General features: G+C 37.1%; 1 protein-coding gene across 2 annotated transcripts in view; it reads left to right on the plus strand.

Moving 5' to 3' along the window:
- LOC146004775 (uncharacterized) overlaps positions 1-15,150 on the plus strand; it is a 91,588-nt gene that overhangs the window by 49,819 nt on the left and 26,619 nt on the right. Inside the window, exon 4 of one of the 2 annotated variants that reach the window (XM_083143790.1) lies at positions 7,256-9,682. The exons of the other annotated variant lie outside the window; for it this stretch is intronic. Within the exon in view, the coding sequence (XP_082999916.1) occupies positions 7,256-8,447 (1,192 nt within the window). The 3' untranslated portion in view covers positions 8,448-9,682. Of the gene's footprint in view, positions 1-7,255; positions 9,683-15,150 lie in introns of those variants that run through there. 2 annotated transcript variants of the gene reach the window in all.

Raw genomic sequence — 15,150 nt, forward strand, 5'->3', positions numbered from 1 at the left:
GTAATTCAGATTTGATACTTTGCAATGTAGGAACTTCGAAAGATTGAAACTGTTCTTGCTATTTAGCAATACTAGCATTTACCTGCTCATATTCTTCTTGAGTTTTGATATTCTGGATGATGGTTTGCAGTTCGGTACGAATACTATTTGCCTGGTCATTTAATTGCTGTTTCAGCTGTTCGGTATTCGTTTTCCGGATTTGTCTAAATTTATTAAGTTATTTTTTCAAGTTGGCAATATTCTCTTCTAAGTTCTGAAGATTATCTATTGAAGCTAAATTAGTATATTTCTCAAGCAAAGATTTGAGTTCTCCATCAATTTTTATTATAGGATCAATCAGTTGAGTTTGAAGATTTGTAATCTGTGCTTGAATATTTAGATTTAGCGAATTCTGTATTTTAAGTAAATCTGATTTTAGTTTCTTTAGACGTGCATCTAAACTAGCAATCTCGCTGGAATTATCTGGAATCTCCTGTCGCCTTCTATTACCAAATATATCCTTGTTTTTTTTTAGGTATTTTATATATTAATAAGAGGATAGATTATTCTTATTTCAATAAACAGAGGAATCAATTTATCATACTCTCCAATTATCTCAGCATACAAAAATTCACCAGCTTCCACATCATAAGACATATCAGGAAGTAATGTACTATGTTTAATTCTATACAAATTTCGACCTATGTGGAAAAATGCCGCATTGGGTGGAGAAATATTTATTTGAATTTTCCCACTTATATGATGATAAGTTATTATTAAATACAAATAAGTGTTTTCCAGTATCCTCGTCAACATGAGACCAAATACTATTCAAGTGAACAAGAAGTAACCCTTTCAATTGATGATAAATTTCTCTAAATACATCCATGTTTACTGGAATTCTCTCTACAGGCTGATTATGTTGTTGCTTCTTAAACCCAAAAATATTCTAGAAGTTTTATTTTATATTAGCTATTATTTATTATATATAAAATATATATTTGTACTAAGTAGAAAAAAATTAATAAATACATCAAAACTCAAGCTGATCGAAATTACTATGACAAAAATCACTTGATACTCTTTTTTATACTTAAAATAATAAATAGTATGTAGCTTTGAAATAAATTAAATACTTAACTTTTAACAATGCAACAACACATCCGTACTCTTCAAAACACGATACTGACTGATCTGTAATGCAAAAACCCTTTAAGTAACCTAAGCGCGGATGAAAACATCCGAAATAGTAAGTCAATCAACCAATAACATGCTAGATACGGGTCTGCGTAATAACTTGTTGCATAAACATTGCACAATAGTTTACCTTACGAGCCATCTCAATCTTGCGTAATTTAACTCTTAAGAAATTATGACACTCCTACCAAGTATGATGTGAAAAAAACACAGATTTGCAATAGTATAAAATCGACAAAAACATCGTCAAAATAGGTTTACCATTGTGGTTAAATTAATAAAAACAATAGGCCTCGTACCAAGTATGAGTTTGAACCCCTAAAATATATGTACTTATAAAAAACTAGAAAAACCCGCAGGTGTCTGTCAAGTAGACCGGAAGTAAATTTGTGTGCATGTAAGTATAGGTGTGGGTGGGTGTGGGTGTTACGTACTTTAACTTGTAAGAAATTATGACACTCGTACAAAATAGGAGATGAAAAATCGCAGAGTTGCAATAATATAAAATCGACAAAAACATCGTCAATATAGGTTTTCCACTGTGCTTAAATTAATAAAAATAATAGGCCTCGTACCAAGTACAATTTTGAACATATCTGATTACACTACTCTCGACATTGACCAGGATGATTACCTCAAGCTTTACAAAGCATACACCTCTTACAAGAAGGTGACCACAGGCAACGTGGACCTGTACTACACCCCTCAGCGAGTTCAAGGCACGCAGAGCCATGTTCATCATCAACACTTCAAAGAGGAAGCAAGCAGGTTGTGGTCAACGACCGGACCAACGTCAAAATCGTCTGAGAGTTCCACGACGCATTGTCTGACAACACCCTGTGCAGCATCATCCTCATCGCTGAGAAGACTTATGTCCACAATGTCAAGAATGAGAGAGTGACGGAGCAGTTTTGAATACCGATAATATGGAGAGATAAGGATGAGCAAGAAGAAGAAGTTTCTAATAAAAACAAGTAGCAAATTTTTGTTCGTATAATATCTTGCACCATTTAGAAAATTGCAAATTTGCACAAATTGACAAAGATTAGAAAACAAGTGGCAATTATTCATATTATTTTTTAGCACTAACAAAAAAAATGTCATTCGCACTAATACTACTTGTGAATATAATATTTTTAAAAAATTATAATTTTCTTTTTTTTTTAGATTCTGAAATCAACTTTCTTTCCCCCACCTGTCACACTAGTAAAATAAGCATGCAATTTTAGTTAACACACATTCCATTCAGCCATGTTAATTAACTAAGATTCATTAAAAATATGCTATTTTTGGATAGGTTCTATTTTGTCCTATATTGTCATTACCTGTAACAAAAAAAAGCATCATCAATCACACTAGAGTCGATAGCTACATACACACGTTGCATGGAAGAAACACACAGAGGTCCTCTGTAGGTAGTCATGGGGGTTAAGGAAAAAAAAACATATAAAGGACAACCTGTGAAGCTCTACACAGGCGTGGCTTGGATATATATATATATATATATACATACATACATACATACATACATACCGCGTGAGGCACGTTAAAGTACCACCTGAAATAGCGAAGAAACCAGAAACAGTAGCGATGTGAGGTTTGCGGGAAACAATAATATCAAATGGGGCTCGTAAATTGGAGGTATGGGGTGGGTCGAAATATATCGACAAATGGAGCATCTGGAGCAAAGTCATACTTATTTAAATGGAAGGATATACAATAACTTGCATAATATAAAAGAGCACACACAGAGAAACACAACGCCGTTGGTCTCATGCATCTACTGAACATAGGAACGAAGATATGGCCATGTGAAAATATGTAAACAAACTAACAAGTGGTTCACTTGACCGTCTGTACCATGGCATGTACAAGTATGAGATGTCGGACGCCATTGCACAAGATGAAGACAGAACGTGTTAAAGGAAGAAAAAATACAGTAGACATCGTCAGCACCATATATTTGACAGTGTTACAGCATAATGAAAATGACCATGACAGTATGTCGAAGAACCACTGCGTAAGAAGCGAAAACCTGTCAAATTGTGTGTTCAAAGTGGTGGCCGTCAGCTGCGATACAGGCAACGAGGCACCCACGCAAAGATCATTGCACAGAATGTAGCATGCATCTCGTAGGGAATGTCCCTACAGCCCGCAGTAATGCGCTGTTGCATATCCTCTGGAGTTGTTGGCACATCCCATTAGACAATGTCCTTCAGCTTTCCCCACAGGAAAAAGTCTAACGGTGTAAAATCTGGGGAACGAGCCGGCCATTTGACAGGCCCTCCACGTCCAATCCAACGATTTGGAAATGTATTTTCCACACATGCTGTAGCATGTCTTGCACTGTGAGCTGGGCACCCGTCATGTTGGTACCACATTTCCCTCCTTGTCTGAAGTGGTATGTCCCCCAATAGTACAGGCAGCTCATGTTGTAAAAACTGTATGTATCGGTCAGCATTCAGTGTCCCTTGTGTAAAAAAAGGGCCAATGAGATGTTCACCCACTACACCACACCATACGTTCACACTCCATGGGCGCTGGCATTCCACTTGGCGAAGCCAATGTGGATTTGTCACCGACCAATAGTGCATGTTCCTTAGGTTGACATTTCCATGATTGGTAAAAGTTGCCTCGTCAGTGAAGAGGATACGTGACAAATCGGGTGTGTCGTGTTGTAAAATCCATGTACAAAACCGAACACGGTCCACAAATCATTCCCGTGAAGTTCCTGATGGAGGGAGATATGATATGGGTGAAACTTGTGTGTGTGCAGAATGCGCAATACACTTCGCTGACTCATCCCAGCATCCCTGGCAATTTCACGGGAGCTAACGTGCGGATTCACAGCAACAGCGGCGAGAACATTTGTTGCACCTGCCTCACTTGTAGTTGGCTTGTTCTGCACACGTGCTCGTGATGTTACACTTCCGGTGTCTCTTAATTTAATAAATAACTTACCAAACAGACGTCGAGATGGCTGTCGTCTGTCCGGATATCTCTCTGCGTACACACGGTAGGCTTCTGAGGCATTCTTTCGGCATTCCCCATAAATCAGGATCATGTCCACTTTTTCTATGTTTGTGAACACCATAATCTTCGCTCTTACCACTACGACTGCTTGCTATGAACTAACACGATCTCGTGGACCTGCTATCAAAACTTGCTCTGCGTAAAGGCAGTTCTGTCAGGCACCTGAGAAGTCTTACATGCCGTGGTACTGACGGTCAAGTGGGCCACTTGTTAGTTTGTTTACATATTTTCACATGGCCATATCTTCGTTCCTATGTGCAGTAGATGCATGAGACCAACGGCGTTGTGTTTCTCTGCGTGTGCTCTTTTGTATTATGCATGTTATTGTATATTGTTCCATTTAAAAAAATACGACTTTGCTCCAGATGCCCCATTTGTCGATATTTTTCGACCCACCCCATACCTCCAATTTACGAGCCCCATTTGATATTATTGTTTCCCGTAAACCTCACATCGCTCCTGTTTCTGGTTTCTTTGCTATTTCAGGTGGTACTTTTAGGTGCCTCACGCGGTATATATTTTTATATATATAACAGTTGGGCTGAAAAGTTCGTAGGCTAACATAGTAAAAAATATTTTTTTGACAAAATTCGATTTTATTATTCAATATAGTTGCCTTCGAGGGCTATACAACGATTATAGCGGTCATACAATTTTTCGATGCCATTTTTATAGTACGATTTCTCTTTAGCGTCAAAATAGGCCTCAGTTTCGGCGATTACCTCTTCATCAGTGCTAAATTTCTTTCCAGCGAGCATTCTTTTAAGGTCTGCAAACAGGAAAAAGTCACTGGGGGCCAGATCTGGAGAATATGGTGGATGGGGAAGCAATTGGTAGTCTAATTCATATAATTTTGCCATCGTTTTCATTGATTTGTGACACGGTGCATTGTCTTGATGAAACAGCACTTTTTTCTTCATCAAATGGGGCCGTTTTTTCGTGATTTCATCCTTTAAACGCTTCAACAACGCTATTTAATAATCGCTGTTGATGGTCTGGCCCTTTTTGAGGTAATCGATGAATATAATACCATGAGCACTCCAGAATACTGATGCCATAACCTTGCCAGCCGACTGTTGCGTCTTTCCACGCTTTGGATTCGGTTCATCACGTGCAGTCCACTCGGCTGACTGTCGATTGGACTCTGAAGTGTAGTTATGGAGCCATGTTTCATCCATTGTAATATATCGACGGAAAAATTCGTGTTTATTACGGTTGAATATCGCTAAACATTCCTCCGAATCATCAAAACGTTGTTGCTTTTGATCGATTGTGAGCACGTGCGGCACCCATTTTGCACACAGCTTTCACATGTTCAAATATTCATGCACAATATGTCCAACACGTTCCTTTGATATTTTTAAAGTCTCAGCTATCTCGATCAACTTCACTTTACGATCATTTAAAATTATTTTGTGGACTTTTTTGATGTTTTCGTCGGTAACAGCCTCTTTGGGGCGTCCACTGCGTGCATCGTCTTCGATGCTCATTTCGCCTCGTTTAAATTTAGCAAACCACTTCTCAACGGTTGATTTTCCTGGTGCAGAGTCCGAATAATGTTTATCAAACCAAGCCTTGGCTTCAACAGTATTTTTTTTCGCCAAAAAGCAATGCTTTATTAACACACGAAATTCTTTTTTATCCATTTTTTCACAATAACAAAAGCTGCTTCACTCACAATGCTATATCTCACGAACTAATTATCCGGCAGCTGTGAAATTTATACACGTATCTTTTGAAGGTTAGTACTAAGTAAAAATCACATGCATTTAATTCTAGTAACGCCATCTATGAATCAGCCTATGAACTTTTCAACCCAACTGTTATATATATATGGCCGTGGCCGGTAGAACTGTGTTGGTCACCACACATACCTGATGGGATGGTGTGATAATTTTCTTTGGGAGCCAGGGATTTCTTAACAAATAAAAAAATTTCATTTTAAACATAGAAACCAAACAACCCTCAACATAAAAGACTGCTACCATGGAAGGTAGTAAGCAAGGAAAAAAACGTATTGTTACATAATTGTTACATTATAAGCAAAAGCCAAAAAAAAAATCCACACAATCTGAGGGTCCTCCACATCCTCCCAGGCAGCATCCCTGCAGTACCTCGAATGTCGAAAAAGCAAGAGAGAGAGAGAGAGAGAGAGGTAGGTAGGTCCTGTGCCTCTCTCGCTCTCTTTTCATGAAACATCCCCCCATCCATCCCTCACACTGAGAGACACGACCAACACAAGTATATATGTAGGTTTAGAAGTGGCACGCGAAAGAAAATAATTGATCGATCATTTTCAACCCCCCTCCATAGGAGATTAAAAAGAAGGAAACTGCACGATTAGATTAAGAAATAACATAAAAGAGAACAAGTTATCATTTCCAATATTGTAGTCTATACTACGACCTTGCCCCCTAGACTCGGGGGAAATGACAGGTTAAGAAATGCCATAAAAGGGAACAAGTTATTATCGGGGGGACGAGTGAAGCCCCAACTTTCGGTGGCCCGGTTCGATGGATTCCTCTTGCGGAATCGACTTGATCAGGGCTAGGGCGCTGGGGGAAGTTTATCACAAGAATTCAGAGGGGTCAATTTGACTTTTGATACAGGTGTGGGATTTACAGTCTGCTTATATATATATATATATATATATATATATATATATATATATATATATATATACATGAGGTCCGATTATGATGGGCAGACACACCCGTTCTACTATCTCAGTACTGTTGATGTCTAATTTTACTTTTCTCTGAAGCAAACTATTTACAAAAAGTACAGGAAATACATTGTGAGGAATGTCACATTTTTTTTATTACTAAAAATAAGTTAAGATGTATATTGACAATAACATTTGGTCTAAGTGGTAAGAAAAATATATAAATATTATTTGTTGAATCAATAATATATTTACATTTCTATGAATATGTCCTCATTAAGAGTCTATTCTACTATTCTCTGTCTTCAATGATCTGCTTGTAAAATAAGTTACCTGCTTAGGAAGTGACACTACATCTGTGTGTGATTCTATTTTTTTCAGACACTTGAACAACAACTATGTGGAAGGAGAGATTCAAGAACTTCCAGGGTCAGTTCCAGATTTGCAAGTATCTGCAGAAGAGTTAGGTGAACAAGAGCATCCAGAAGATAACACAGGACATACAAATGGGATAGGAAAATTTGGGACGGAAACTTCAGCAATATCCCTTCAAACCAGAGCATGTACTGACCACACCAAAAATGATAACATGAGGAAGCAATATATATGTTCCATCTGCAACAAAGTTTTCTCTTACAAATCATTTTTCATAATTCATGAAAGAGTTCACACGAAAGAGAAACCTTTTGTTTGTTCAATTTGCAACAAAGATTTTACCATTAAAGCCAGTCTCACTGTACATATGAGACTTCACACCAAGGAGAAGTGTTTCAATTGTTCCGTTTGCAACAAAGATTTTGCCTCTAAATGCCACCTCGTTGTGCATGTGAAAGTTCATACCAAGGAGAAGCCTTTCCTTTGTTCAATTTGCAATAAACGTTTTTCTCAAAAAGGGCATCTTAATGTACATATGAGGTTTCACACCAAAGAGAAGCCTTTCAATTGTTCAATTTGCAACAAAGATTTTGTCCGTAAATGGAGTCTGAATGTACATATGAGGATTCACACCAAAGAGAAGCCTTTCCTTTGTTCAATTTGCAATAAACCTTTTTCTGAAAAAGGGCATCTCAACTTACATATGAGGCTTCACAACAAGGAGAAACCTTTCAATTGTTCAATTTGTAACATAGATTTTGCCGATAAAAGCAATCTTATTAAGCATGTAAGAGTTCACACCCAGGAGAAGTGTTTCAATTGTTCCATTTGCAACAAAGATTTTGCCTCTAAAAGCAACCTCGTTATGCATGTGAGAATTCATACCAAGGAGAAGCCTTTCCTTTGTTCAATTTGCAATAAAAGTTTTTCTCGAAAAGGGTATCTTAATGTACATATGAGGCTTCACACCAAAGAGAAGCCTTTCAATTGTTCAATTTGTAACAAAGATTTTTCCGATAAAAGCAATCTTATTAGCCATGTGAGAGTTCACACCAAGGAGAAGCCTTTCCTTTGTTCAATTTGTAATAAAAGTTTTTCTCAAAAAGCTCATCTTAATGTACATATCAGGTTTCACACCAAAGAGAAGCCTAAAATTGTTCAATTTGCAACAAAGATTTTGTCCTTAAATGGAGTCTGAATGTACATATGAGGCTTCACACCAAAGAAAAGCCTTTCCTTTGTTCAATTTGCAATAAAAGTTTTTCTCAAAAAGGTCATCTCAATTTACACCGAGGAAGAACCTTTTAATTGTTCAATTTGCAACAAAGATTTTGCCGACAAAGGCAATCTTATTAGCCATGTGAAATCACCTCAATTTACATATGAGGCTTCACACCATGGAGAAACCTTTCAATTGTTCAATTTGCAACAAAGATTTTGTTGATAAACATCAACTCATTCTGCATGTGAGAGTTCATACCAAGGAGAAGCCTTTCCTTTGTTCAATTTGCAATAAAAGTTTTTCTCAAAAAGGTCATCTCAATTTACACCGAGGAAGAACCTTTTAATTGTTCAATTTGCAACAAAGATTTTGCCGACAAAGGCAATCTTATTAGCCATGTGAAATCACCTCAATTTACATATGAGGCTTCACACCATGGAGAAACCTTTCAATTGTTCAATTTGCAACAAAGATTTTGTTGATAAACATCAACTCATTCTGCATGTGAGAGTTCATACCAAGGAGAAGCCTTTCCTTTGTTCAATTTGCAATAAAAGTTTATCTCAAAAGAAATGTCTTAATGTACATATGGGGCTTCACACCAAAGAGAAGCCTTTGAATTGTTCCAATGGCAACAAAGGTTTTGTCTATAAAGGGACTCTCAATGTACATATGAGAATTCACACCAAAGAGAGGCCCTTCAATTGTTCAATTTGCAACAAAGATTTTGCCATTAAAGGGAGTCTCAATGCACATATGAAGCTTCACACCAAGGAGAAACCTTTCAATTGTTCAATTTGCAACAAAGATTTTGCCACTAAAAGGAGTCTCAATGTACATATGCAAGGTGCCGATCTACCTGGAAAAACTAGCACCTTGAAATTCTTAGGGAATTTGGGAAACAATATGAAATTCTCAAGGAAATATCAGGGAAAATCATCTAATTGATCACACATCCCAATAAAGTACATCTGAGGGACATCTGTTGATAATGAAAAATACAGCTAATGTAATGACTAAAACAAAAACTTCATTAACCTACTTTACACAAGCTACTTTGGAAGATTGAGACTGTAGATTTATGTATATTTCGCATAATAGATTAATGGATATTGTGTCTATTTCTAAACTTCTTTTGCCAAAAGTGTGAATATACATCTTGGCTTTATGTATTATGTACTGAAATACGTTTTTAAAATATATATGTTTAACTCCCAACAAAACCCTGTGACCTTGGATCTTAATTATATTTACTACCTATTTATGTCACCCCACACCCCCTATACGCCTTCATGGCGTGGTGCTATGCACAGGGGAACACTTTACCTTTTTTTTTACCTATTTATGTCTCGTTTTCAAGCTAGCAAACTTAAATACACTTGCAAAAAAAATACCAGCTATGGCAATGTGAATAATATCTCTTACTAAGGTTACTATGAACCAAAAGTCATGCCTCTCTAAACATTAAACAAAATAACATCAACAGAAATTGGAAATCAATAAATTAAAACAAAATTGCATGAAATTAATTTTGAGCCTACTAGATGTTCCAAAAAAGTAAATACGAGTAAATAAATAGATAAATAATAAACAGAAAAACTATGGAAAATGTTCAATAATGAATGTTCAATTGTTCAATACTTAACTGAGAGCGTAGTTCATAAGTAATTGCATTTCAGATGTCAAATATTAAGGTGTCCGTTTCTTTTTGTCCAGCAGTATATTTCATTATATATTCTATAAATTTCTTGATTATATCTTATTCTCCACCATCCATTTTCATTCACAGGACCTAAAATTCTTCTTAATACTTTTCTTTCGAAGGAGTTGATGGTGTTTGTGGCTTGTTTATTTAGGGTCCAGGTTTCACTGCCATACCATATTACTGGTCCTAGCATTACTTTACGGAATATTATTTTCCTTTTATAATGTATCTCTTTCGATTTTAAAATTGATATCAAGGAATAATGTACTTTATTGGCTTGATGGATTTTCTTCTTTATATCTTCCATTTCCTCATTATTTTCTGTAATCCAGGCCCCTAAATATTTAAATTGTGTGACCACTTCTATTTTTTGATAATTACTTGTTAGTTCTTTTGGCTCCCTTCTCTTCCTTTTTGTTGATATCATTGGTTTGGTTTTATTGGGATTTATGTGCAGGCCAACTTCCCTTTCGTTCTTCTCTAATTCTTGGAATATTTCTATTGCTTCTTTATGTGTTCGAATCATGATTTTCAGGTCGTCTTCGTATCCTACTATTTGTACCATTTTGTGCTCTAATGTTGTATTTGCATTTACTGGTATTTTCCTTATTACATACTCCAATACCATGTTGAAGAGAATAGGTGCCAGTATATTCTCCTTGTTTTAGCCCTACTTTAACTGCAAAATCGTCTGTTGTTTCATGCAATAATTTTACTCGGGTCTTTGTGTGTATCATCATCATTCTCGTAAGTCGTATGAGCTTTTGTGGTATTTTAAAGTGACATGATTTCGTAGATTTTGTTCCTGTATATGCTATCATATGCTTTCTGAAATCAATGAATATTTGTGTTAATTCTAGATTATTCTCCCAGAAGGCTTCCGTTATTTGTCTGGTTTATCTGGTCTATTGTAGTTCTACCTTTCCTGAATCCTCCTTGATATTCTCCCATTATTTTCTCTGTAAGTGGGTTTAGTTTGTCTTTTAACAGACAAGTAAATATCTTGTAAACTGTACACAGTAAATATATTCCTCTATAGTTATTACATTCCAGTTTACTTCCTTTTTTGTGTATGGGTACTATGCAGATGCTATTCCATTCCTCTGGCATATATTCTTCTTCCCATATCTTTACTATGAGTATATGTAAACTTGTTCCTCTCCTCCTTGTTTTATTACTTCATTTGTTATTCTATCCACACCTGGGGCTTTCCCATTTTTCAGTCCCCTGAGAACTTCTTTAGTTTCTTCTAGTGTATGTCTATATTGAAGTTGATTATTTTCCTCACTCTCATAGTTTATATCCACTTCTCTATCATCTTCTTTGCCTTCATTGTCCTCTTTTCCTTTTTCTTCTATGTTCAAAATTTCCTCAAATTATCCCTTCCATCTCTTGTTTATGCCTTCTATACTTCCAACTAGTTTGCCCTCCTTGTCTTGTATTACGTTGGTATTTGGTTTATATCCTTCTTTAATATTTTTAATTTCCTTATATGCTGCTCTCAGATTATTTTCTTCCCAGTCTTTTTGTATTTTCTCACTCGAGTATTTTCTCTTTTTGTTCCGGCATATTTTATCTGCTCTTCTTCTTGCTTCATCATATTCTGATTTCCTCTGTCTAGTTGGTCTACTAATGTACTGTTTATACTTTTTGTTCCTGTTTTTAATTGTTTGTGTGCATTGTTCATCAAACCATGGGTTTCTTTTTTCTTTTGGTCTTTCTCCCAGTATCTCTGTCGCTGCTTCTTGGATGCTGTTTCTTGTATGTTTCCAATTTTCTTCAATCTCTTCTGTCGCACTATCCTTTCCTTGTTCATTTTTCACCAATTTTTCTGTTATTTTCCTTTTTAGTTCTTGATTTATTTGATCTTCTTTTATTCTTCCTTTTAATCTTCCTAAATTTAGTTTTATGTCCTTCTGTTTCTGAGGTTTACTGATCTTCCTTATCTTTGCTCTAAATTTTGTTTTTACTAGGAAATGATCCGTCGAGCAACTAGCTCCTCTGTATGCCCTTACATCCATTATACTGGATGCAGCTATCTTTTCTATCAGTACATGATCTATTTGTTTAACCGTCCTCTTGTCCGTTGACATCCATGTCCCCAAATGTATGTTTTTGGGAAACATGTTGATACAATTTTCATGTTTTTGCTGGCTGCAAAATCTATCAGTCGGATTTTATTATCATTCGATTCTTCATGTATGCTCCATTTTCCTATTGTTCCTCCATACATTTCCTCTTTTCCATTTTTTGCATTAGCTTCACCTATGATCATTTTGATATCATTTGATGGTATTCTATCATATGTCTCCAATTCTTGGTAGAAGGATTCTTTTATTTGCTCATTCTTCTATTCTGTTGGTGCATGAATGTTAATTATAGATATGTTGAAGAAAGTTGTTTTTAGTCTATTATTTACCAGGTCAATCCTAATATTATCTGTTTTAGTTTTTTGCTTACTATGAATGCTACTCCTCCATCTTTTTGATCTTTTTGTCTTCCACTACTGAAGATTGTGTGTTTTTTTGTATCCCATATTTGATTGCCTTTCCATCTTGTTTCTTGTATTGCGATCACATCTAATTTATATTCCATTATCTGCATCACAATTGCTGCCAGTACTCCCGCTCTCAATAGTGATCTAACATTCCATGTGCCAATACCATAATTCATTTTCCTTTGCCATTGTCGTCTTTGTTTGGTATTGCTATTCCGAGGCTCGATGATTGGTCTCTGAACAAGGTTAATTTTATAGTGTGGGGGAGGGAGGAGGTTGGCCATGCGACTAACCCCGAACCTGGAGGACCAGAGGACTTGATTTTGGAGACCAGACTCCTAGGAGATTGCCTTCACCATGGCTTAAGAGATTCTCCTTCCCTCGTAGTAGGTAATCTCACTGTACCTTGGGTGCCTCCGTTATTCTACTTGAGATTTCCGCCGAGTACAAAGATGTGAATCCTGCTGCCGATCACACCATCCTGACAGGTTTGGTCAAGGTTTTTCCTTGTACCTGCCAGGACTCCCATCTCTCGTCAGTTCGCTGACCTCAACTTTGGGCTGGGTTGCTCAGCTTAACAGGGTCCACCAGCTTGAAGGTGAGAGTGGAGTTAGAGTGAATAGGCTACGTGCTCCCTCTTGTAGGGTAGCATATATTCGCTTCACACTCCCTTGAAAATATGTGATAAGTGCAGAAAGACACTGTCTGAATTTAAAACTAAAGAACCTTCTGTTGATGAAAATATAATGGCAGGTGCCAGTGGTGAAAGCCAAGATATTGGACCCAAACACTTCACTTCAGTTGTTGAACAAATCTCTTTCTTAATTAGGTGAATCACTTGTTGCTAAGAAGTTTTCTCACTCAACAGTTTATGCAAAATCCAAATTGGAAAAAAATGAAGCAAAATTCTGAGACAAAATTAATCCCGGTACTGAAACCTAAAAGTTGGTTAGGGTTATGATAATAAATGAGTTCAAAGGTGTTACAGACTACACGGCACATCGATTGGTTTCCTTAAAAGGCGTACTCTCCTCGCCTTACCCAAAGCCTGGCAGGACAACTTGATGAACATACTGATAATGTGCGAATTGCTCACAATCGAATATCAACTACAGGTTAAAAGATTAAAAATCAGTAACTTACGTGTGTGAGCATGAGATTTTTCAAACTACATTTCGAAGGTTATACTACCTCCTTCTTCAGGTTGATCCGATGTTTTCAGACTCCTCACATGGTGCCTCATCGAGAAAGTGTTGGTTGAGGATTTAGGTGAAAAGGTATAGGAAAGAACACTTACTAAAAAGATGATCTAAAATATACATACTTAAAACCGCGCATTACTCTATTGAAACAAAAGAACGTTCAAAGCTTCTGAAGGCAAACTGCCGATTGGTGCTCGGTGTAGGCGAATGTATGGGTTAGCTCGCGCTTGGAGAAGGAAAACTCCTCCCCTCCGGCCTTTCCCCAACTGGGGCTCATGAGTCACCAGTCCAAGGTGAATTCCACTTCCACCTCGGTGGTTTTCCTAACCTCGGGGATAACATGGAAGCCGATCTCAACTCTATTCCTGGTGGTTTTATTCCATTTTTAAAAAAAGTTTATCCAGCCGTCTTCCAAGTTTCCGTCATCTGGGTTTATTCCAATTATCCATGCATATATAGGCTGCCTCATACACATTCCTATCTAATTTGTTGTTAATTTTCCTGATGACTTCTCTTTTAGCGATCTTATGCCGGTTAACTAATACATGCTCAGATAATCCTGTCTTGGGTATACTCTCTTTTACTTCTTTATCGTGCTCACTCCATCTAATTTGCATACTCCTCCCAGTCTGTCCCACGTATTCCTTTCCGCATTCACATACTATCTTGTACCAGTATTATTGGCTAAGGAAATCTAAAATGACAATGAAGTAGGATCATGCCAAGAAAAGCAGATCTACAAGGACTATTTTTTTATCAAGGTCCGATCGGTTGCAAAATAAAAACTGCATTGAAAATCAGATGAAGCTGTGTGCGGATGTTTTGCGCAGTATCCCTGGTATGTGCGTTGATCGTGTCAAGTCGCACGTGTCAGTTCGGAGCATGCAGTGAGCACGGAAACATGCCTAGAACATAAAAGTTGCACGCCAAGTGTGAAGTGCATGCAGTCACTCGATTTCTTCATGCTGAGGGGTACAATGCAGCCAAATTTCATCGACGAATGAGTGCAGTGTACGGTGAAACTTTCATGAGTGACAGCAAAGTGCGGCAATGGTACAGGAACTTTGAAGCAGAACGTACAGACGTTCATGAGGCAGGCGGTCAGGGAAGGAAGTGAGTGTCAACCGATGATCTTGTTCAGCGAGTGGATCAGGTGATTCGAGAAAATCATTGGTTCACAATTTCTATGTTGAGTGAGTCGTTTCCCGAAATTTCAAGGTCAGCTCTCTATACCATCGTGAGTGAGAGACTTCAGTATTTTAAACTCTGTGCAAG

This window comes from Lepisma saccharinum, chromosome 22, assembly GCF_977018435.1.
Source record: "Lepisma saccharinum chromosome 22, izLepSacc3.1, whole genome shotgun sequence".
NCBI lineage: Eukaryota > Metazoa > Arthropoda > Insecta > Zygentoma > Lepismatidae > Lepisma > Lepisma saccharinum.